The 25,776-nt window shown below is 36.2% G+C and overlaps 2 protein-coding genes across 2 annotated transcripts in view; both read left to right on the forward strand.

Moving 5' to 3' along the window:
- Positions 1 to 7,750, forward strand: part of TMEM30A (transmembrane protein 30A) — a 31,678-nt gene extending 23,928 nt beyond the window's left edge. The window contains 4 exon segments of the mRNA XM_021693570.1: positions 1,664 to 1,751; positions 3,223 to 3,366; positions 4,394 to 4,600; positions 7,074 to 7,750. Coding sequence (XP_021549245.1) covers positions 1,664 to 1,751; positions 3,223 to 3,366; positions 4,394 to 4,600; positions 7,074 to 7,267 — 633 coding nt within the window. The 3' untranslated portion in view covers positions 7,268 to 7,750.
- An 11,963-nt stretch (positions 7,751 to 19,713) lies between these two features.
- On the forward strand, positions 19,714 to 25,667 carry LOC110583520 (cytochrome c oxidase subunit 7A2, mitochondrial). The gene is made up of 4 exons (XM_021693571.2): positions 19,714 to 19,800; positions 21,041 to 21,130; positions 23,919 to 24,003; positions 25,462 to 25,667. The coding sequence occupies exons 1-4, from the start codon at positions 19,786 to 19,788 to the stop codon at positions 25,518 to 25,520; spliced, it is 249 nt and encodes an 82-aa protein (XP_021549246.1). The 5' UTR covers positions 19,714 to 19,785; the 3' UTR covers positions 25,521 to 25,667.
- Positions 25,668 to 25,776: the final 109 nt, after the last annotated feature.

The following is a 25,776-nucleotide window of genomic DNA, read 5'->3' on the forward strand; positions in this document are numbered from 1 at the left end:
CAGGCCATTTTCTACATAGTTGCTATAGTGATCTTTTATTTTAATTTAATTTAATTTAATTTAATTTAATTTAATTTATTTGAGAGACAGAGAGTGAGTGAGCAAGAGAGAGTACAAGCTGGAGGAGGGGCAGAGGGAGAGGGAGAAGCAGGTTTCCTGCTGAGCAGAGAGCCCAATGCCGGGCTCAGTCCCAGGACCCAATCCCAGGACCCTGGGGTCATGACCTGAGCCAAAGGCAGATGCTCAACCAACTGAGCCACCCAGGCACCCCTATAGTGATCTTTTAAAAAATGTAAATACCACTTAAATAATCTTTCAGTGGTCTCCTAGCATTTGAAGTAAAATCTCAGGATGATCTGAACTATGCATAATTCTCCAGTGTTACCATATGTCATTCTGCTTGTTCCCATACTCTAACTACGTTCCAATTTTACCTTCTCATAAATAACAAGTTCTTTCTCAGTGGCATGTATTATTCTCTCTGCTTAAAACCCTCTTCTGCCTGCTTGTCACATGCTTGTCTCCTATTCTTTTTTAGGTCTTAACTTATGTGATACCACCTCCAGAACAAAGTTTTCCTTATCATAGATTCTCAAGTAATTTATTTTGCCATCCCCCATTAATTACTTGGCATACCACTTTCATACACCTACTGCAGTTTGTAATTATATATTTACTTATTTGTCTTCTGTTTTCCCGATTATACTGTAAGCTCATGAAGGCAAGGAGCATTTTAATCACCATATACCAAGCACCTTGCCAGTGCTTAGCACATGGAAGGCATTTAATAAATACGTGTTGGATGAATATAGACACCTTCATCATGGGTCTTATTTTCATATAATTGTTGTATATGGATCTATTTCCTCTATTACACTGTGAGCTGCTTACTTTATTTATTTTTTCTATGTCTAGCACCTTGCAGGATACATGGTTTATTAGGTACTCAGTAAATGGCGTTCCTAAACCAGTTACTGAAAAATCTCTAGCATTGCTTAGTTCAGGATCTCTGGTGCATAGGTAATAAATAATATTTTCCTTTCTTGTAAAACTTCCTGAAGAATTCAGTGGCTAGAATATATTTGCCCTACTGAGAGTTTATTTATATTTAAAACCTCACCCTCCCACCTTCTTTCCTTTGACATGGGACCATGGGATTAACCCAGAATTACACAATTTGAGATTATCTAGTTGAACATGTTCATTTTCTAAGGGAAGCCCGGGTAAATCAAGAGACTTGCCCAAAGTTACATAGTACATAGGTGGAACTAGAGCCTCCAGTCTACTTTCAGTTGAAGATTCCTTTTATTATGTCACAACTGGATTGACAATAGACTGCTTCTTAATTTTTCTTGAGCAGAAAACTCTTCGTGATATGATTATTGTGTTGATACGAAAATTTTTAAAAAGTCAATTTGATATATGCCTATATGACAAAATATTTGCAAGGAAGGGTTACATAAAAAGGTAATATGGTGATGTTAAGAAATAATTTGAGTATTTAAATGTGGTGTTATAGTCTTTACAATACAGACTTATTCTGTATGCACTGCAAGTGAGACACATACAGGGATTGAATTTTTAATCAGTAATTATGGGTAGCTTATAGGTCTCCCAGAGGCCTATGTGATAATTTTTCTCTTCTTTTCCTTCTAAACATTAGAATCCCAGTAAGGAATGTGAGCCTTATCGAAGAAATGAAGACAAACCAATTGCTCCTTGTGGAGCTATTGCCAACAGCATGTTTAATGGTATGATACAGATAGAAACAAAGATACAGATTATAAACATATATAAATTGGAAAATTTGTATAATTTATTGATATTAATTTGATAGTCTAATAAACATGAATGAAGTTGAGAAATTGAACCTTTTTTTTATTTTTAAAGATTTATTTATTTGAGAGAGAGTGCATGCAAGTATGTGTGCATATGCAAGTGGGGGGAGGGGCAGAGGGAGAGAATCTTCAGGCAGACTCCATGCTTAGCGCAGAGCCCAACTCCACACGGGGCTCCATCTCACGACCCATGAGATCATGACCTGAGACAAAACCAGGAGTCGGATGCTTACCTGACTGAGCCACTCAGGTGCCTGGAGCAACTTTAAAATAAATATATCAATTAATTATTTAATGGGATGTTATAATGTTTTGTGACTTTTTTTTGAGAATTCTTGTATTTTAAGAATGAATCTCTCTCTGGGAAGAAAAAGCAGAGACATTCTGCTAGCCTTCATATTTCATATATTATAAAATAAAAGCCAGGCTGCCTGTTCCACCAACTCTGAATGTTTATACCAATACAAAGAAGCTATAGTTGATCATTTAAAGCAGCACTGTCTGATATTCATATAATGTAAATCATCAGTGTGAGACATGTATGTATGTTAACATTTTCTAATAGTCACATTAAAAACAAAAGCAAGTGAAATTAATTTTAATAATATATTTTATTGAATCCAAATACTACCTTTTTACCTATAAATGATATTCAGTATATAAAATTTATGAGTAAGATATTTTGTATCTGTTTTTTTGTATTGAGTTTTTTATTTCTGAAATATATACTTACAAAACATATTCATTTAGACCAGCCATAATTTCAGTGGCTCTGTAGCCATGTAGCTAGTGGCTACCATATTGGACAGTACAGATAGAGAAATGCATAAGCCAGAAACTATTTAAGAATGTGTTTTTTATTTTATTTTATTTTTTTTATTTGAGAGAGAGAGAATGAGAGACAGAGAGCATGAGAGGGAAGAGGGCAGAGGGAGAAGCAGACCCCCTGCTGAGCAGGGAGCCCGGTATGGGACTCGATCCCGGGACTCCTGGATCATGACCTGAGCCGAAGGCAGTCGCTTAACCAACTGAGCCACCCAGGTGCCCTAAGAATGTGTTTTTTAAAGGAAAGGAGGAGAAGCAGATTTACCCTGCAAATTATTTTATTTGGGTTAATATTAAAACATTTGACCTTATTACGTATCAGTTAGCCATGTAGGAGAAGTGATCTCTAACTGTATTGAGGAAAGAGAAGTCCATCTAGGATGATAAAGTTACCATAGATAATTCACATATAAGTAAATCAAGAGCAAATGTACATTATATGCCTGCCTACTCTGTTACAGACACTTCTGGGGGCAGATACCAGATCCTTATTTCTCATAGAGTACCGTAGGTGCTATGGATCTTCAGTATTTTACAGTTTCTTCTTCTTTCTATTTAGATACATTAGAATTGTTTCTTGTTGGCAATGAATCTTATCCTACACCTATTCCTTTGAAAAAGAAAGGTATTGCTTGGTGGACAGATAAAAATGTGAAATTCCGGAATCCCCCTGGAGGAGAAAGTCTAAAAGAACGATTCAAAGGTAAAATTTACTAATATTTCTTTAAAACGTGATACAAGCTAGGAGTTTTAATGAAGTACCTAAAATTTTCTATCTTTAGAATCTTAAAAATGTTTATGCTTTTTTAAAAAACAACTTTTCTTCATACCGATTTAGGTAAAATATGTTGTATGTTCTAATGTACTGAAATTCTAAAGGAAATGTATATGTACTTCTAATCTTGAATTTTTCTAGTATTTTCTTATAAGCATTTCAGCCATTGTCTTTTTTTTTTTTTTAAAGATTTTATTTATTTGACAGAGATAGAGAGAGGGCACAAGTAGGGAGAGTGGCAGGCAGAGGGAGAGGGAGAAGCAGGCTCTCCGCAGAGCAGGGAGCCCGATGCGGGGCTCGATCCCAGGACCCTGGGATCATGACCTGAGCCAAAGGCAGCCGCTTAACCCACTGAGCCACCCAGGCGCCTCTCAGCCGTTATCTTTTAAAACTGCAGGCAAGGGACGCCTGGGTGGCTCAGTCAGTTAAGCGGCTGCCTTCGGTCCGGATCATGATCCCAGGGTCCTGGGATCGAGTCCCACATCAGGCTCCTTGCTCAGCAGGGAGCCTGCTTCTCCTTCTCTCTCCCTCTGCATGTGCTCTCTCTGTCAAATAAATAAAATCTTTAAAAAATAAATAAATAAAAAATAAATAAAACTGCAGGCAAATTTGTTTTGAACAGACCCAATTTTTTATTATAGTTATAAGTTAAAATTTATTTTTGATTCTGTGCCTCAGTTTCACAGTGCTGCTTTTTGGTATATACTCAAGGGCATACTTTTAGTATTTTCCTAATGGAGGTAGTCATCAAATCTTTTTGATTTTTTGTTACATGAGGAATTGGTTTGTCTCTAGATTTTAAGACTTTCTTAGAATATATTTATACCTTTGAAAATACGAAAAATACTCAGATTGTGTATTGTATATTTTTGTTTTATTTGAGTGAATTTTCAGTGAAACTCTTAATAGAATTGAATATTTTGTTCCCTCCTCTCACCCCCCCCCTTTTTTTAAGGTACAACAAAGCCAGTAAACTGGGTTAAACCAGTGTACATGCTGGATTCTGAACCAGATAATAATGGGTTCATAAATGAGGATTTTATTGTTTGGATGCGTACTGCAGCATTACCTACTTTTCGTAAGTTGTATCGTCTTATAGAACGGAAAAGTGATTTACATCCAACATTACCAGCTGGACGATACTATTTGAATATCACGTACAGTATCCTTTTTTGGCCATGTGCACAGATTCACAGAATTTGAAAGGAGTGTAGTTCAGCCTTATCTCAGTTATGTGAGATGATAACTCTGTTTTAGTTTTGATCTCTGCATTTTTATAAGAGTATGTGTGTATATATGAGAAAGTATCTTTTCATTTTTATCTTCCAGAAGTCTTAAATTTTGATATACTTTGTACTAGGATTCAAGCATATTATTTGGTAACATTATTTAAGATGCTGGTTTTCGGTTTATTATTAAGCTAAATATTTCTACAATGGAGGTAATTGAGCTTAATTCAAAGGCTGGTGAGCATAAGTTGATGCTAAATAAGCATTGGTGGTAGTGGGCTGTTTTAATATATATTTTTAGATATTAAAAATCAGTGGATGTTAGTTCATATCAACATAATTGTTTATAACTATTGTTCCGTTCATAGTACCAAAACATTTTTATCATTAGCTGTATTATTCCACATTAATAATTCAGGTGTACTTTTCAGTGCTTATTAATATCATTTATTTCATTCTAATTATATATTAACATTGTACTAAGTACTGTCCGTGCATTGTTTTATTTAACTGAAGCATTATGAGATGGGTATCATCTCCATGTCATAGATAAGAATACAGGAACATAGAGCATTTAAGTAACTTACCCAAGGTTGTACAGGTAATAAGTAGAAGAGTTGGGGTTCATAATCAAGCTATTGCCTCCAAAGGCCATGACTTTACTGTCAGCCACTGAAACTGTTACGGGCTGTATCCCTAGCTACTTTACTCAGGTAGTCAGACCAAGCCACATTGGCCTGGATACAAAGTCTTCCTTAGCTGGAAATATTGGACACTACCATTTATTCTAAACACAGTCCTTATATTTTTTAATCTGTAGCCCACTGCTTACATATATCATGAATGAAAAGTTTCTCAAATATTAGCATTTGAATGTTTGCTAATGATCTTTGCATTTTTGAGTTTTCATAATCCAAATTAGCCATAAATGTATAGTTTCAGTTTTATAATGCATTAGCAAATGGTTAAATTAATAGACCTAATTTCAAAAGAAATGTCTTTTTGGATCTTAATCTCTTGATTTTGCACCCGAGTATGCAACTGAATAAGACCTGATGGTGACAGGCTAAAAATAGCCAAGTTTTGGAACCTAGGCCCGCATGGGAGCAGTTTTACACAGACAGATCCAGTTGAAGTCCTGATAGATAGAACATTATCCTGAGGCTATTGCGAAAGTAGAAGGCAACTCTATCACAGTTAGCATCCAGAAGATCTAGTAAGGTATAAGGGCATATACAAGCCTGAGAGTATAATAAAGGGAAGTCTTTGGAGTACTCAGTACTTTGTCTTAGTTAACAGACTATTTGCATCCCAGGCATTGAGGAGAGAACTGTCAGGAGGAATGTAGGCTCTCAAAGATTGATGAGACCGGGATTTTGGTCTGCAAAGCATCAAGGGTAGTTACAAAAATTACATATAAGGTGGGAACCTAGATATTAGAATTAAGACAGAAGCCCATTTGGGGGGGTTGGGATACAGAGAGAGGCTAGATGGGTGATTTGATACTTTGTCCCCCAGAGTGTTTTATTGTTAGAACTCTTATTATAGTCATTCCTGCTTCAGATTAGGAATGATTTAAGAAACTGTCAGAGCCTGCTGTTTGGAGTAATAGGGTCCATCTGTGGGGATGGAAAATTGCAGAAGCTAGAGGAACAGATGGGGCCTAAACTTGATTCAGAAGATGCTTTTGAAAAGGTTGTAAACCTTTCATGTAGGGATTTAGTTCTGTCTTCTCTGCCCTAATTCTCGCCAAAATCTTAGAATTGGTCCATGTAGATAGTTTATCCAGTATAATGGTGTCCCATTTCTTTAATCTCTTTAACACTCCACCCTTCACTTCTACTCTGTTTCAGCCATCAGCTCTGTATCACACCATGAGTTTTGTTGTTGCTCCAAATCAGCAAGTTAAAACTTCAGTATACTCTTTGACCTTGTGCTCAGAGTCCTCTCATATTCTCATAATTACTCTCTCGTTCATGCTCTTTGAGCTCACAGAGACCTCCAGTCTCTTCATTCTTCCTTTTTCTTCTGGTCTGTCAATCTCCTCTTCCTTTATGGGTTTTATTGCTGTTCATCTGAAATACTTGTTTCACATTACATTTCTTTGTGGCCTTTTGCCCCTACTGTGTAATGAGAGTAAAAGTACCTGACAAACCATATAACCCTTAGTTTGAATTTGGTTGTTTTTACTTGTAAACTGTATTGTTTTTACTGCTAATGTTTAACTTGCTAAATCAGTGCTTCAAGGTAATAATTATGTAGTTATTTTGTGATTCAGAAAATGTGAGTAAGGTGCCTGTTGTTATAGAATTATATCAGTGAATTAAAAGCAATTAAATGCCAGATTTTTAAGTTGTATTTTAAAAATTGACTAGACATGGAAAAGCCTTCCTATACACTCTTCAGATTACCCTGTACATTCTTTTGATGGACGAAAACGGATGATCTTGAGCACTATTTCATGGATGGGAGGAAAAAATCCTTTTTTGGGGATTGCTTACATCGCTATTGGATCCATCTCCTTTCTTCTGGGAGTTGTACTGCTAGTAATTAATCATAAATATAGAAACAGTAGTAATACTGCTGACATTACCATTTAATTTTATATTCTGAAAACAAATTTACTGCATGTGCATCAAGGCCAGTCCTATTCAACCTAGCTTTCGAATGCCGATGTCTGGTTAGTATGTCATTTTTGAAGTTGGCACATAACTTTTTTTTTTAAAAAGCAGTTTTTGTCCTTTGCTTCTTTATGGATGTCTTATGGAAATATATGACGGGTATGAAACAAATTAACTACATTGATATATCAACACTGTAACTGCTGAAATGGCATTCTACTGTTTGCTTTTTGTTGGGTCAGGCCATATGATGCATAGAGCCTCTTTCCTGTGAAATGCATCTACTGCTTAAATGTTTATGCTGTGTTGATAATATTATATTGACATATGATGCTGTATATGTGTGCCTGTTGTGAAGAAAGGGATTACAAGATGTATGAATATAATGACTTGCTAACTTTGCAGGATTCAGAGTTATAAAACGATGAAGAAAGACCAAATTAAATAAAACACTTCATCATTTTCATGTGTCATGTGTAAAGGCTTAAAGTACCATCTTTGTTGAGGTGGTTCATGTATTCAATTTACCCAGTACAGTTCTTTGTCAAGTTTAGCTTTGATTTCAATGGACAAGGACATACTTATTCTTGTCTAGCGTAGGAATTAATGGTCATGTCTGAAGAGGTCAGGTGGGTTTCAGGTGGGAGAATTTAAAATTCCTTTTTCCATTTGGTTAAGATGTTGCAGTCAGGAACCCCAGCTCACTTGATATGTTTTTACATGTGATCATTTCCCTTGAAGCTTATACTTCATAAGGGATACAAGAATATAGGTGAGATGGGAAAACTTGGCAGACCTTCATCTTCTGCCTCAACTATAAACCAGATGTAAATGTTCAAAGGAGACTGTTTTCATTCTGTGGTATTTAACATTCAGAAGTTTGCTTCAGCATTGGAAATACCTCAAGCTGTTTTTATTTTGCAGGTAAGTTTTGATTTAAGTACTAATGTTATATTGTGGAAATTTTAGAGAACAGTAACCTTCATTTCTTCTATATTCATTCAATTTTTGTATATATGTCAAATGTGGATGTGTATGTACATTCTCTTTACTTAAGGTACCAATTATTTTGGTTGGTTTTTCCTAAAACATACTTTAAAAATAAATTCTTTAAATTTCCTAATTAAATTCTGGAGATTTTACAGTATGCACATGATAAATTATAATATATATATGGTTGAATTTATTTTATTTTCTATTAACTGGAATTATTTTAATATTCCTTGTTGAATAAATGCTGTAATTTGTTTGCTATGGAACTTATTCTTGAATGTAAACTTATTTTTTCACATGCATGAAAATGTATGTCTTAATCAGAGATGGCTTAATTGCATTGAAATTGCCTTTTTTTTTTACTAAAATAACTCATATGTTTGTATAGAAGAATAGCTTTTTATTCAGAGTTTGTAATGACTTCCTTCAGTTATATTTTAAATCAAAATGTCTGGGTAATGTATCAGTTTTGATTAATATATGTTTTTTAAAAAAAAACAAAAATAACGTAATGGTTAATAGAAATGTGCCACACTTCGTAAGTTTTGTATAATATGAAATTCAGTTAAAAGAACTTATAGTTCATAATGACTTTTAACTGGTAGAATATTACTTGCATGAGGTACTTACTGTATGATTATCCTGAAGTTTCTGAGTGCATAGGGTATTCTTTGTCTAAAAATATCCTTTGTTTTGTCAGTCCTTCAGAATATTGTTATTTATTCTGATAATTGACCCTCTTGCACATGGCAGTTTATTTTCTGGGATACATCATTGGGGGGAAAGGTTTTTGCCAGTCTTTCCAGGTTGAGTTTATGTTGTTTAAGGAGGACTGCCATCCTGAATCTCTTTTTCTGATTAGGCGACCAAAGGTGCCGCTAAAGAAAAATTGAAAACCTTTCCAACACTTTCTCATCTGTGGTGAAGACAGAATCTTAAAATATATTTGGAGTTTTATCTATTTTACAAGTTCATTGATGGCCTAATTCCCTTCCGGTCTCCTGCCATTTGAGCTCTGAGGGATTCCTGTTACTAATTATGAAGAATGTGGAACATTCAGATGGCCTATGTGAAGCATGGTGGGGGGAGAAAAACATTTCTTTCTTATGGGTTTTATGCTCATCTTTTGGAAATATTGATGTCATATTCAACTTTCAGAGAATCATATTGCATTTTATTGCATTTAGGTTAAGTAGAAGGCATTGAAGAATGCATTGACTTACAGGAAGTATTTTGATATATGAAGTTTCCCAATTGAAGGAATTATTTAATAAGTAAAAGCTAAGAAATTTCATTGAAATCATAAGGCAGTTAAAAATAAAATGGGAAAAATAACTACTACTTAATGGAGAATTACTCAAGAGGAGAGTCAAGTGAATATTTTTGTTTATTAGTTAGTAACAGTTTATTTGTAACCTTGATTATATTTAAAGATAATGTTCTGCTAGTATGTTCTGTATTAATAAAAGTGAACAAAATTAATTTTGCTGTGTTCAAGTGTCTTGCTAAAATAATAATGCCCAGTGTTTTTGCTAATGTTGAACACTAAATTTTGGCTCAAGGTCAATAAGTCCCAAGTTTTAACATTTCCATGTCTAGATTTGATTGCCAATATGTGTATGTGTTAATCACTTTGACAGCATTAACTGCAAGATTTGTCTGTATTACTGAGAAACATCTCTTACCAGGAGGTGGTCAGATTGTCACCTGAATTATAGGCTGATGGGCTAAATTTGGTATTAGATCAAGGAGATGTCTGATAAATAGAAAAGGAAGAACTGGTAGAGAAGCAAGGATAATGAAAATAATGAGGAGGGCAGGGCATACAGGAAATGAAAAACCAGACCAGGAAAGAGGAACCGCTGACTGTAGGGTTAATCAATGCTGGTGAGCCTGCTCACCTCCTATCTTCATGGAAACACTGCCTTAGAATTATTGTATGGTCCTTTGTTGGTTAAGATGAAAAGTTTTGTTCTTTGTGAACACGGTTATTTTGAGGGGAAGGTGGAGGGAGTAAGGAAGTGCAGTTCCAAGAAGACATTTGATGCATAAATGTTTGTTGTAGAGTTTGGATGATCTAGTCAAGTGTTTTAGAGCTTTTTTTTTTTTCTTTAGCCCATGCCCCATTTAAAAAATATAAATCATATTTCCCCTATGTCATTTGAAATTTCAAAATAAATACGTCTAAAATCAAATCAGACCATGGTGACCTTATTTGATTTTATCTATTCGTAAATATATAAATTTACATCTTATCAAAGTAACGAGTATACACACTTAAAAAACAATCTCCCTGTCCCAACTTTTTGATTTTACATATCCATTTGTCAGAGAGAGAGAGAGCACGAACACACAAGTAGATGGAGTGGAAAGCAGAGGGAGAAGCAGGCTCCCCATCAAGCAAGGAGCCCGATGGTGGGGCTGGATCCCAGGACCCTGGGATCATGACCCGAGCTGAAGGCAGACACTCAACTGACTGAGCCACCCAGGCGTCCCTCCCTGTCCCAACTTTAACTTTCAGAGATAATTACTTTTAGTCCAAAAGTTTCTTTTGGTATTTGTTTTAGTATATCTAAATAATAAAATAATATGACTATTCTACTATTGCTTGATTTAACAGTTTTAGGCATTATTATCTTCTTGATAGTGTTACCTGAGGATTTAGCTCTTTGTGTTACCTACCTCCTTTTCTCCCCATTATGTTATTATAGTTATATTTAGTAAATACAGTAGCTATTGTTTAATTATGACTGTAGAACAAAGCAATGCACCATGATTACATTTTTCATCATTTTATTTTGCCTAGAATTAGTAATTGCCTCATTTTTAACACATAACTTTCTGGAAACCTATCTTAAACTTTCTTCAGTTTCTCTTTCAGGTCCATCATGTTCTCATCAATAGTTTTGAAGGGTTTTTGTCCCCAAATATCAGATAATCTGATTCCCTGTTTTTACTAGGGTGGTCTATTCTGTATTTGTCCTTCTAGGCCCATCTGTACTGTCGTTCTCTCGGCCAGTTACACAGCCATTATCCCATGACCTCCTCTTGTCACCCTTCTGTGTTGGATCTGTGTCCTGGTTTATTCTCTAGTTTACTGGAGCACTTCCTAAAGCACTTAAAGCTTCCCAAGAGGTGGTATATGAGAGGCCAGTTTTCTGAGTCCTTACATGTCTAAAATGCCTTTATTCCGTTCTCACAATTTCATTGATAGTTTGACTACCTATACAAATAAACTAATTTTCCCTCAGGATTTTGAAGCTATTGCTCCACCCTCTTCTAGGTTTCACTGTTACTTTTGAGAAATTGGATTCTGTCCTAATCAGATCTTGGACCTCCTAGACTGATGCTTAATTTTCTTCTCTTTTTCTCCAGTTGTTTAGACACTATTGTGTTTGTGCTTTCTAGAAGATTTCTTCATTTTGATCTTCCAGCATTATCTTCTGTTGAATTTTTTGTATATTTAAAAAGTATTCTAATTTCTAAGCCTTCTTTTATTTCTATTCTGTTTCTGAAATATAGTCGTCTTAGTTCACAGATAAAATATTTTTCTGGGGACATATATGCTTTTCTTTCCTCTATTAGCATCGGTTTTTGTTGTTGCTATTTTAAATTTTAGGTTTTTTTCTCTTGTTCATGTAGGTGACTTTCTTTGTATTTCTGGCTAGTCTTGACAATCTGTCATATATGAATGGCCCCCCAAAAAAACTAATTGAAAGCTTTTTGTGGCCAGTGCTTGACAAGTGATAAGCTTCACTAGTACAGTGCTACTCAAAAATGCCACTCAGCGAATTATTTGTTCCTGTTCATGATAAAAAAGTTAGACAAGTAATAAAGAGTTGGCAGGTCAACAACTGTAGGTGGACCAAATTTTGAGAAGTACTGCATTAGAGAATGATTGTCACAGAGCCAGTCTTTTGGCTGAAGGCCTTTTCTTGGGGCTGTTCAGTTTCTCTAGGGAATTCTCTGGTCTTCTGCAGTAGGAAGGGGTCAAGGAGGGTCTGCTTTTCTCCTGCCTTTAACTGCTTCTGCCTTGTCCTCCACCTCACCTTCTGTTTTCTACTTTATGCATATTTCTGTATACCCGTCCCTCTGCATATCCCTTCTACCTGGTTGTCTTCCATTACTTTCTCCAGATAAAAGTGGAGACAGTGATGGAGGTGAGAGATTCTCTTTGTTTGGCTGAGGGGATAGGACGGAGGTCTTTGGATCTGACCATTCTGTTGTATATAATTTTCAGCTAGTCATTTTCAGGCCTATTCCTTCTTGCTGTAACTTTTATGTCCAAGTCTGAGCTTCTCCGGGGCTGTGGACCAATGAGCATGCTTCTCACTGGTGTCCCCCTTAGAGCCCCTCTGTCCTGCTCAGTCATACCGCATTTGCTGTTTTCTAGAAATCTGCAGAAATCACTTTTCTCCCCCCCCCCAACTCTATCATTTTGGGCCCATGTCTTTAAAAATTGTTTTAGATGATCACACAGTAAACTTTACTTTTTTCTTGTCATGTGTATTTCTGTGCATTTTAACTTAATGTATAGATTAACCATCATAGGATACAGATCAGTACCATCAGCCCCCCCCAAAACTCCCTTATCCTACTCCTTTGTACTCCCCATTTCCCCATCCATAAACCCTGGCAACCGCTGATCTCTTTCCCACCCCCATAGTTCGTCTTCTAGAATGTCATAAATGGAATTATACCAAATGTAACCTTTTGAAACTGGCTTCTTTCATTTAGCATGCCTTTGAAATTCATCTAAGGTAATGATGCCTATCAATACCTCCTACTTTTTCAGTTTCTTTTTCATTTTATTGGGGTGAAAGGGAGAATAGATAAATTCTTGGAGCCAACCCACTTTTTTTAAACCAGAAAACTCCTTGAATTACTTTTTGGTACTTCTATAACATTTTTAAAGATCTTAAAAATAGATTTGTTATGTACTGTCAGTGATATTAACAGGAGCTTGTCTGTTGGTGTGTGACAAGTTTTTTTATCCAGGATAATGTTGAAGAAGTTTGAACTCACTGTACATCACTTTCACTGTCAAGATTTGAATGCTACTGGGGCACCTGGGTGGCTCAGTCGTTGGGCGTCTGCCTTCGGCTCGGGTCATGATCCCAGGGTCCTGGGATCGAGCCCCGCATCGGGCTCCCTGCTCCGCGGGGAAGCCTGCTTCTCCCTCTCCCACTCCCCCTGCTTGTGTTCCTTCTCTCGCTGTGTCTCTCTCTGTCAAATAAATAAATAAAATCTTAAAAAAAAAAAAAAGATTTGAATGCTACTTTGCTCAAGGACCAGAAATACAGGAAAAAATAGCTTTAACAATACATGTTAAATTGCAGTTGAATTAGTGGTCTAAAGTAATCCCTGGAATGTGTTGTCTTTCCTCTTTACAACAAAGCTTGTAAAAGAGTAATTTATACATTGTTGTCATCTTCAGCTTTAGCTAAGGTTTCACCTCACAATTGCACTGTACTCTGTTTTCTATCATCTGTGTCTGAAAAATGCAGTAGAAAGAGTATAGGTTTTAGAAACAAGCTGACCTGGCTCTTACCTATATTAAAAAAACTACCTTCACATTATTTAATCTCCTAAATCATTTGCCATTTCCTGTCAGTAAAATGGGAATTTTAATACCTACTTGACAGATTTTTGTTTTGAGGCATAAGGGAAGTGATAGATGACGAACATTTAGCAGAAAGTATAGAAAAATGACAATGAACAATTCCCACTCCTTTTTGTCATGGGAAATAAACTCAGCCTTGAACTTTTTGCTCCGTTTGATAGTTGGCATCTTCCTTCCCTCTTCATTCTTAGCCTGTGGCTTTGTGAATAACTCTCCTGATTTTCTTCCTACTTATCTGTCATTAGTCTCCCTTATATATTCCTTGGTTATGCTCACCACATAAAATGTTGGGAATTCTTTGAGGTTATATTCCAGGCCCTTTTCTCCCTTTACATATACTCCCTGAGCAATCATAAAGTTCCTAGTCACTTCTACTACCATCTTTACACTGATTTATCTTTTCTTGTGCCTTGACATCTCTTCTGAGCTCTAGATTGTTCCGAATGGATCTCTTCTTGGATTGTCTTTGGATTTCTCAAGCTTAAGAAGGCCAAAACAGGAATCCTTTCATACTAGCCTTAGTTTCTCTTATATTCCTTGATAGAGTGAATGGTATGATCAACCACCTTACCAGTTAAGTCAGGAACCTTGCTGTCTTCTTCAGCTTCTTCAGCTACTTTGATTTTTGAAGGCACTTCCTCATAGTTGGCTCTTTAATCCACCCCCTTATCTACATCTCCTTGCTACTATGTTATTTCAGATTTTCTTTCTTCCTTGTATTATTATTAGAGCCTTCTAATGGGCTTTCAGACCTTTGTAGTTTATGTTCAATCTAGCCTTTCACTACTACCAGAATGATCTTGAAATAGTTCTGACTTGGACAATTCACCCCATAAACTTTTATGTTTTTATTTTTTAAAGATTTTATTTATTAGCCAGAGAGAGAGAGAGCGAGCGAGCACAAGCAGGGGGAGCAGCAGGCAGAGGGAGAAGCAGGCTCCTTGCTCAGCAAGGAGCCTGATGCGGAACTCGATCCCAGGACCCTGGGATTATCACCTGAGCTGAAGGCAGACGCTCAACTGACTGAGCCACCCAGGCGTCCCCCCATAAATTTAAATGGCCCTCATTCACCTTCAGGATAAAATTTAAAATCATTATTAAAATCTCACCCCTGCCTTCTTCCACTGTTCCCTCACCCCCTCATTTGTCTTTCTGCCAACCATAGTATTTGCAGTTCCCTAAGACATCTGTTCACCTCCTCTTCTTAGCCTCTGTCTATGCTATACCTTCTGCCTGGATTTTGTTGATCTCTTTACCCAATTTTTTCTTCCATAATAAATGTTAACTTTAATAGGGACGCCTGAGTGGCTCAGTAGGTTAAGTGGTGGACTCTTGATTTCGGGTCAGGTGGTGGTCTCCACGTGGAGTCTTGCTTGTCCCTCTCCCTGCCCCCAAACATGTGTGCTCTCTTTCTCTCTCTCTCTCTCAAATAAAATCTTTAAAAAGTTAACGTTTATTGAATTATATCATTTAATCTTCACAGCCATCCAATGATGATAGATACTACTATCCATTTTACAGATAAACTGAAGTATAGATTATGAAACTTGCCTTCAGTCATAATCACTATTAAGTGACAGATTCAGGATCTGTCTGACTTCAAGTTATTAACTACAGTTTTTTCTTTTCACTACACCTAGCCATCTGTTTTAAAGTTCCTGCAGTTGATCATGCTTGATTCTAAATCCAGGTTATTAGTCATGTTCTTGCTTTAAGTCTAGAATGTCTTTTAATCTCTACTCCATTTATGCTGTTGGACCCTGCTAAAACTCACTACTTCATTTATTCTAATTATACAAGACTCTGCTGAAATTTAGTCTTTTCAAAACTTTCCTAATGACTGCTATCTTCCTTGAATTTCCCATGAGCAACTTTTGCTAAACCAGTTACCTAAGACTCATTTGTATCCATCCACATCATAACTTACTATTATGTGTTATTACCTTCCTAATTAGATTATATGCTCCAGAAGGTTTGGAATTTTAAAAGTTTTTCCCTGAACATATTGCAAAGTGTTAGAATCATATTAGGTAGCCAATAAATTATTGTTCAACAAGGCGTGAACTCAATATATTTTATATATTATTTTTCATACACAAGGATTTTAGAGCTAGAGATAATTAATCCAAAGCCAGTCCTCAACTTAAATGATGAAAAGACTGAGGCTTGCAATTAGATAAAATTATTTAATAATGAATACAGCAATTAAGAGATAACCAAGTGTTTCTTGATTCCTAACTGTAATAATCAAAGAAAATAAGGAATTATTTTGAAGTGCTATCTTTTCTGTAGCTAGCAGTTTTTGTACATTAAACTTCACATGAAGCTATTCTACTATATTGTTTTTATAAAACTGGAAGTGGATTGGGGCGCCTGGTTGGCTCAGTCGTTAAGCGTCTGCCTTTGGCTCAGGTTGTGATCCCAGGGTCCTGGGATCGAGCCTCCCATCGGCTCCCTGCTCCGCAGGAAGCCTGCTTCTCCCTCTCCCACTCCCCCGCTTGTGTTCCCTCTCTCACTGTCTCTCTGTCAAAAAATAAATAAAATCTTAAAAAAAAAAACTGGAAGTGGATTAAGCATGGTTTCAGAATTAAAACCCACATCCCAATCACACAAATCTCTATTCTGGCTTTCCTCTTTTTATTTATAGATGCTATAGGCAGGATCAAAGTAAGGATTGTAATCTTGTTTGTTTTTTTAAAGGGAAAGATTGAATAACTGTGATTTGGTAACTTTGCATCAGTAATTGTGATTATTTTCGCTAAGTATTTTCACACATCTTACTGACAAGGCTTAAATTAACCATTACCTACCTCTCATTTTCCATATACCTAAATAGTGTACTGCCAGTCCTGTTACAATGTTCAAAAACCCTCTGGATATACTTCCTAATCATGTCTAGTAATCTAATAATAATTTTCCAGTATTACAAACGAACCTCAAACTGATGTTTTGGAGAGGAAACTTTTGAAAATAACTATTCTGCTACAGAGGATAAATTTACAAATCTAGAAACAAATTTCAGGTGTGCTTGAGAAGATCTAATAAAGTTTGATAGGCACCCAGGCAAATTTCAGGTATATTTTTCTGTCAGGATAATCACAATTTACAGAATAAAAGCAAGGAGATGATGAGTGAGGAATCCTGGGACTGAAAAATGTTTGAAAGTAGTACAATGAATATCCAAGATTTTTTGCGTGTTTATTCTCAATAAGTTATTTCATGAGACATACTATTCATTTAACCAATAATTACTGAGCATTTTCTATGTGCCAGTTACTATTCCAGATGCTGCAAGTACAGCAGTGAAGAAAACAGTTGTAAAAACAGTCATTATCTAACTTAAATCTTTAAAAGGATCATCCCTCTGTGGAAAATAGACTTGAGTGTAAAAGTACAAGTAGGGAAGCCAGTTAAAAAGGCTTTTGCAGTCATGCAAGCAAGAGATGGTGGGTTGGCCTGGAGTGGTGGGTAGCAGTCATGAGAAGCGGTCAGAGTCAGATTTTATTTTGAAGGTGTATGTATTCAACAGACTTTTCTAATGGGTTGTTTATAGAGTATGATGGAAAACAGAGTTTGGGCTTGAAGAAGATTGCAGAGGAGAAGCCTTGGAAATAAAGGGTGGAGAGTAGAATTCAGTTTGGGTCATAAGTTGGAGATGTCCATTAGACATCTAAGTGGAGATGTCGGGTTAAAGGAAAAGGTCAGGCTGGAGAGTTGTCAGCACACAAATGGTATTTCATGGCATTGGATGAAATCACAAAAGGGTTGAATGTTAAAAAAAAAAAAAAGGCGGTACTCTAATTTAGAGATTGAGAGGATGAGGTTTCAGGAAACTAAAAACATTGCTGAAATGGAGAACCATCAAAAGAGTAGTGTACAGAGGAAGCTCCTTAAGACTGTGTTTGAAACTATACATATATATGTTATACTGAATGGCATTTGTGGCTTATTTCCAAATTAAAACAAAGTATATTGTGAAGGAGTGATCAACTATGTTAAATGTTGCTGATAGATGGAAAAGATGAAAATTGAGATTGACAGTTTATTTAACAATGTAAAGGCCATTGGGGATCCTAGGAAAAGCACCAAAAGCCTGCCCAAAATGGGATTTTAAAAAAGATTAGAAGAGTAAGAGAAGACAAGTATAAAGAGATCTGTGTTTTATTTTGAAGAGAAATGGGATGGTAACTTAAATGTTTGTTTAATATGGGAATATGTTTATGCTGATGGAATGATCAAGTAAAAAGGGGGAAATTGTACTAAGTGAGTGCAAATAGGGATCTGCACCTATTTTAGGATCTAATTTATGTGAATCTTTGGTTCTTGTTGGACAGAGCCATAAGTGTCCTTCATCCAATATGTAGATCTATTAACCCAATATATCATTAATTCATCTGCTGGCTAACCTTTAGCCCTTTAAGCAGTACTAGGGAATTGGTAAAAAATTAATCTCTGTTCTTGAGAAGTTTACAATCTAGATGGAGAAAATGGTAAGACAGCACATAAAACTTTAACAAGTTCAAATTCTAGAAATCTACTTTTTAAAAATTTGTATGCTCCAGCTATTAGCACTTGGTAACTGTCCTCAAGGATTTGATCACAGTGCATAATACAGAGGGGAGATTAAGCCAGATCCTTTCAGTCCTTATCTAGGGAAGAGAGAGATGAATTGGCTATTTAAAAACCTTGGTGAGGAAGAGAATCTGAACTGGGGACAGATAACTTGGTGGATCTAACCCAAAAGATGAGAAGGAATAATTTTGATATTACTAATTTTTTTTTTTTTTTTTTTTTTGATATTACTAATTTTTATCCACACATTTCACCTATGCTGAACCCATATATCATCCACTATTTGAAATCACAATGGAATAACCAGAAGAGTTTGTAAAAAGGTGGAAAGATTTTAGTACAGGGCAAATATGTTTATATTTATACACACTTGGTGGGCACAGAGAATAAAGATATTTGTAATGTGACATTATTTAGGCAAAACTGATACGAGATACACAGCCTATCTACAATAATTGCTCTGCCTACCCACTCCAATCAAGGAAAGTGCCCCGCTCGACCTGAGACAGTAAGAATTAAGAGCCCAGATTTGCTGTCCCATTTCTTGCCCCACAATTAAATTTCCCCCCCTCTTTTCAGCATTTTCCCAGACACGGAGAAACGAGCGAACAGCTTCCACAATTTCGGGACACTGGTAGTTTATTGCGTGGGGAGTCCTGCAGCGTCCAAAGGTACAAGAAGGTAAAAACTGGTATCCCGACGCAGCTCCTTGCACCATAGTCTCAGCACAAGGAACAGTAACGCCCTCACAAAGTTTCTTCAGCGGAATAAACGGATTGTATCCGTGTAAGAGGAGTTATCCTTTTTGTTTTGTATTTCATGCAGCTTCACAACAGGCCAACCCAGTGTTCTTTCAACGTCTATACAACGGCTCAAAGTTTGCTAAGTTTTAAAAAACGCCTTCTCGTTCCAAATACACTAATTTTCTACGATAGCGTGGTCTCACATTAATTTTATGTAAGCTAGTTAAAAAGTACATGACACGTTACTCTTCGCTTCTCTGGTCTCAAAAGTCCTTTGCTTCTTCCAGCCTTAGCTCCAGCGACCAGCCGCCTGAAAGGCATCGGCCAGGTTGGGAACGAGCTGAAGAGACAGAAACGGCCAGTCGGCTAGAGCGGCCACAGCCATACTGCCGCTCTCGCCTTTCTTTCGCTCTCTATGGTCAGAGAAGCTCAAGCCCCTCCTCCGCCCGGAAATATTTATGTTGCCTGACGCTTGCGCAAGGCCAGAAGGTAGTTCCGGTTCCGGTGTGGGGACTTTCGTTCTTGGTGGTCGGTTGTCGCGGTTGGTGGGTAGTAACTGAGCCAAGATGCGGAATCTGCTGGTGAGGAGCTTCTCGGCTTGTATTCTTAATGTGGGGCGGGAAGGTTGGGAATGGAGGCTAAGGGGCCTTGACTGAGAAACCTCTCCTGGGAGGGAAGAAGGGTGAAAAGGCGACTTCCGAAGTCACCTTGGTCCGTGTCCTTTTCGCCTGCCATTACTTCCCTTCCATCTGTTCCTCTCGCCTCCTGTGTTGGGTAGATGAAGGGAGTGGAGAGGCTGGGAGGGTGACCAGAGGTGAGTTAGGCAGCCTTGGGTTCTTAGTGGCCATCCCTAAACCTATAGGTCATTCATAAAGTCGGTAGCTCCGATATGAGTAAAACTAAGGTCCAACTGGGAAGTTTCTGATACCCGGAAGCTTCAGACAGAAAGATGTTCCAGTGGTATTTTGAAAGGCTTTAAGTTTCAACGTTTCTGAGCTTTGTGACCATCAGAATGCGGTTTAAAAAGCAAGTCATTCACTTTTGGTTGGGATTTTGGGAGCAGTCATGGCAGAAGTGTGGTGTTGCTTCCATCAGGCGGTTCTTCAGTGTCAGTGTCCTTCACCCCTCCACCTGCTTTGAGCATGTGAAATATTTTCCCAAAACTTCGAAAAAGTGAAGGAAAATGTAATCGTGACCGTTCTCTTGTAATTATTCAGTAAGGTTTTACTTAGCCTCTCAGTGTATCATTTATTTTGGAATATACAGTGCATATTTGTTTCATTATTTAATTCAATTGGATATATAATGCAAGTTTCTTTTTTAAAAAAATTATACCCTATTAAAGATTTTTTTAGGAAAAATGTAATGAGGAAAGCATTTTAATTAAGTAGGAATCGTGCCATTTTATTTTGGTATCAAGTAATAGATTTTTAATAATATGGTAGGGTATTAAATGAAAATACTTGAACTTAGTGTTATTTTGTAATCACTATTTTTGTAATATCTGTATGTCAATGTTTTACTTAAGGATTATATGATGCTACTACTAGTTCAGTCAGGTAAAGATGATTTTTTTTTTTCTTTTGCTCAGAATTGCTACTTGAATGTGGTTTTTGGAGACTGCAGAATTTTAATATAAAGAGTAGTGGATGGACAACCAATTGGAAAACCTGACTGCTGGTTTAGGATTCTTACTGACAAATAGGATATGTTTTAACTGTCAATTTCCCTCTTCTGTAATATTAAAGATTGAAAATAGTTGGTTTTGAAGGTTTCTTTAAGACCTAAATCTGCCTAACATCTATGGATTTTTCATTTCAGGCTCTTCGTCACATTGCCCAGAGGACCATAAGTACTGCTTCACGCAGGCAGTTTGAAAATAAAGTTCCAGAGAAACAAAAGCTATTTCAGGTACTGGAATATTTTATAGACAGTTATTACTTGTAATAGTAAAATTACCAAAAGGTGGAGATAGGAAGTAAATTTGGCGATGTTTGATTGTTACTGATCCTGCTATATTAGCAAACGAATAATAAGAAACTGTTGATAGCTAATTGGGCATTTGTTATATACAAGAGGCCCTTGGGGAAGCAGAAGAAATGAGAGGGAAAGGGTATTGGTCAAAGACACTTTGGAGAAGTTACATTAGGTTGGCACTCTTTGGGGGAGTTGCACGAGAATAGACAAACAGACCATAGAAAGGACGCAGAAACAGAACAAATATATATGTAGAAATTTAATATATGTTAAAGGTGCTATTTCATATCAGAGAGGAAAGGATACAATAAGTTGGAAAAATTGGCTATTTTAAAGAAAGTAAAGTTTGATCCCTTCTGTATTATATATTAAAAGGTAAATTGCAGGGGTGCCTGGGTGGCTCAGTTGGTTAGGCATCTGCCTTCAGCCGGTTATGATCCCAGGGTTCTGGGATCGAGCCCCGTGTTGGGCTCCCTGCTCAGTAGGGAGCCTGTTTCTCCCTCTCCCTGTCCATCCCCCATTCCCCCTGCCACTTGTGCGCGTGCACGCGCGCGCTCTCTCTCTCTCTCAAATAAAACCTTAACAAAGATAAATTGCAGATATAAATGCTTCTCCTGCAAAACATTAGAAGAAGATATATTTTTTCCAGTTTTATTGACGTATGATTGACAAAAATTTTATAGAGGGAGCACACTCTCTCCCTTTCTAAAATAAATAAATCTTTTTAAAAAATATTTTCTGCAGAAATAGTAGCATAACAATATTTAAAAAAAGGAAAGAGGTTATTCATTATAGGATTTTAATACCAAAAAAACCCTAACAACCTAAATACCCATTAATAGGAGACTAGCTAATTCAATTATGATATTTTTGCACAATGGAATGCTATGTGGTCATTAAAAGGAATAAGGTGGGCTTAAAGGGACTAACAGAATGGCTTTTAAGATAGCAGTAAGTAGGGACATCTGGGTGGCTCAGTCGGTTAAGTGTCTGCTTTCGGCTCTGGTCATGATCTCAGGGTCCTGGGAAGGGCTCCCTGCTCAGAGGGGAGTTGGCTTCTCCCTCTGCTCCTCCCCCTGCTCGCCCTCCCTCCCTCCCTCTCTCCCTCCCTCCCAAATAAATTCAAATAAAGAAATGAATAAAATATTTAGAAAAATAGCATTAAGTGAAAAATAGTATATGGCAGACCCTTACAGCATAATCTCATTTTGTATATTAAAAAGTGTGTGTGTAAATTAGAAGGTAAGGTAATGTAGGCATTAAAAATATTTGCATATATTGGGGCGCCTGGGTGGCCCAGTCAGTTGAGCGTCTGACTCTTGGTTTTGGCTCAGTTCATGATCTCAGAGTCCAGAGATCACTCGGGCTCTACGCTGAGCAGGGAGTCAGCTTTGGATTCTCTCCCTCTTCCCATGGGTGTGTGGGTGTGTGGGTGTGTGTGTGTGTGAGTGAGAGAGAGAGAGAGATAAATCTTTAAAAAATATATTTATGGATATATATAAATATATTTATGGATATGGATATGTACCATATATATATTATGGATATGTTGTGGTGGTTTTCACATGAGGAAAGATGACGGGATAGAGTCGTTAACCTTTATAAGTAGTTAAATTATTAGTGATTTTTTTGGTTTGTTTTCCTGGGTGATCTCTGGTTTTTCCCAAATAAAATTTTAAGTGATTAAAAAGCCTTGTATTCTACATCCTATAGGTCATACGGATCTTCCTTGACTTATGATGGGGTTATGTCATTATGTCATATACAATAACCCATCATAAGTTGAAAACATTTTAAATTGAAGATTCATTTAATATAGTTAACCTACTAAATATAGCTTAGCCTACCTTAAACAAGCTCAGAACACATACATTAGCTTACAGATGGGCAAAGTCATCTAACACAAAGCCTATTTTATAATAAAGTGTTGAATATCTTATGTAATTTCTTGAATACTGTACTGAAAGTGAAAAAGAGAATGGTTTTATGGATACAGAATAGTTGTAAGTTTATTGGTTGTTTAACTTCATGATTGTGTGGCTGATTGGGAGTTGTTGCTGGCTGCCACTGCCCTGCATCATCAGAGAGTATCGTACTGCATATCACTAGCCTGGGAAAAGGTAAAAATTCAGAATTTAAAGTACAGTTTCTACTGAATGTGTATTACTTTCACACCATTGTAAAGTTGAGAAATCATAAGTTGAACCATTGTTAAGTCAGGGGCCATTTGTATGCTACGTAAAAATAAAATACTTATATTTAACAGATGTATTAAATACTGTATGTCAGGTGCTGGACTAGGGGTTAAGGATATAATTTAAGGTTATAAACAAACCCCTTCCCCCCCCTTTTTTTAAGGAAAAAATAAATCTTACGATTAAATCTAAAGTGTGATGAGTACTGATCTTTATAATAATTCAGTTGATGAACTTAATCAGTATATTTTCACAACTTTAACATTTATATATTCCTTGGAAAGAACAACTTTATTGGATCTCACTAAATTTTAAGAGAAAGAATATTGACTTTTAGGAGTTCTTATTTTAATTTAGTGGAAGTAGAGACAGAATCAGGAAAATTGTAGTCTTTTAATTTTGATGTTTACAATATTTTAATTCCAGGGGTTTAAGGAGGCACTTAATTTTATATAAATGGATTAGTCTTTTGAACTTAGTTGAAAACAAATCACAGATGTATTAATTATTATTGTTTTTTGATCTAGGAGGATAATGGAATTCCAGTGCATCTAAAGGGTGGAGTAGCTGATGCCCTCCTGTATAGAGCCACTATGATGCTTACAGTTGGTGGTAAGATATTTGGAGTGCTTGACTTATAGATGAGTAACAGTAAGGATAACTAACAACTTCATTGCTTTTACTATGCCAGTATTTTAACATAGGAAGTCTGTCTCCAGAATCTGAGATCTTAATGCTTTGCATGTAAGGATTCAACAGGATAATTGATACATATTATATAAGAGCATTTTAATGTCTAAAAAAAAAAATAAACCAATAATGTTTGATGAGTATTTATGATAGAGGTAGCTTTCAGAGTGTGCAGGCCATCTACTCTGCCCCATCTATTTTAACAGGGTTTTTTGAACATTTTTACTTTGATACATAATAAAAAAATATTTTACAACTACACTCAACATCCGTGTTTAGGACAGAAACAACCTGTATAGAACAACACTTATTACAGTACCCAAAGTGCTTTGAAATTTTTTTCTGTGGATTGGGCAGGTCCATTGTTCAGTATTAGCAGTGGAATATCACAAATTGGTATGGTTGGAGCAGAGTGAAGAATTTGAATGATTGCTTTCTGGGGGAGGAAGGGAAACAATATTTGAGTGATTACTGTGTGCTTGTCCTATTGATAAGAATGCCACATAAAGGGATTTTTGGACCCCTTGTATTAAGTCTGTAATGTGTCCTTATTTTAAAGTTGAAGAAATTGTGTTAATTACTCAAGATAATATTGCCTCTGTGTGGAAAAGCTGCAATTTGAACCCTAATTACAAAGTCTTCTGCTCATGCCAAGGTGCCTTCTTTGGCTTGGATTAAATACAGTGAAGGGGCATTTTTGGATGAAGACAACAACTAGATAGTGGCATTTGGGCTCTCTTAAGATAAAGTCCTAAATTCTTTTTGATCAGTGTGACTATTTCATAGGTATTCTGGTAGTTAGTTTTATTTTTTTATTTTTATTTTATTTTTTCTATTATGTTGAGTTAGCCGGTACATGATACAGTACATCATAAGTTCTGGTAGGTCATTTTAATAATTTTTTACTTATTAGCTATTACCTTAAACTTGATAATTTAAGTGTATCACTCTTCCTTGGTTTTACATTGATAATATACTTTAGGGAGTGCTTGCATATCTTGACCTCTTTTTTGGTATTTGAATCATTCTTAGCATTTCTCAGGCAATCTTAGGTTAGTATGGAAATAGCCTTTATATATGTTCTTAATCTTACTTAAAAATTTTTTTACATGTTATTCAAGTTGACATACATTGTACTGTATCTAACACTTTCTATAGAAGTTAACTGATACTAAAACTAGATTAAATGTGTTTAACATATATTTATTTTAAATTTTGCCAGCACCTATCAAAATACTTTTTTATATGTTCCCATAAAAGTAGCAATAATGCCAGACTTGCCTCTTTCTTTTTACAACCTTTTAGCTGGAATATTAGGTTTATGCATATAAATCTCAGAATTTCTTAGAAGTTCTTTTTTTGTTTCTTTTTATTTTTCAGGAACAGCATATGCCATATATCAGCTAGCTATGGCTTCATTTCCCAAGAAGCAGGATTGACTTCAGTTTATCATCTCAGCAGGCAGTTGGTTCAGTTTCATTCAGCTCTCTATGGACCAGTAACTGATAAATAAATGAGTTCTTCTTTGGGGATCAATATTTATTGACTTATACTAACTGCCACCAATAAAGCAGACTTTACCATGCTTTGTCTTATTTTATCACTTTATACCAATAATTTCAATTTTTGATCAGCCTTGTAAATCTTACGGAGCAAAAAAAAAAAATGGTTCTTTTGTCATTAGGGTTGTATAAA

The sequence above is a fragment of the Neomonachus schauinslandi genome, chromosome 8 (assembly GCF_002201575.2).
Source record: "Neomonachus schauinslandi chromosome 8, ASM220157v2, whole genome shotgun sequence".
Lineage (NCBI taxonomy): Eukaryota > Metazoa > Chordata > Mammalia > Carnivora > Phocidae > Neomonachus > Neomonachus schauinslandi.

Coding starts and splice junctions, on each gene's coding strand:
- LOC110583520 (XM_021693571.2), top strand. Junction 21,131..23,918: donor AGAAACAAAAGCTATTTCAG/GTACTGGAATAT, acceptor TTTTTGATCTAG/GAGGATAATGGAATTCCAGT. Junction 24,004..25,461: donor TATGATGCTTACAGTTGGTG/GTAAGATATTTG, acceptor TTTATTTTTCAG/GAACAGCATATGCCATATAT.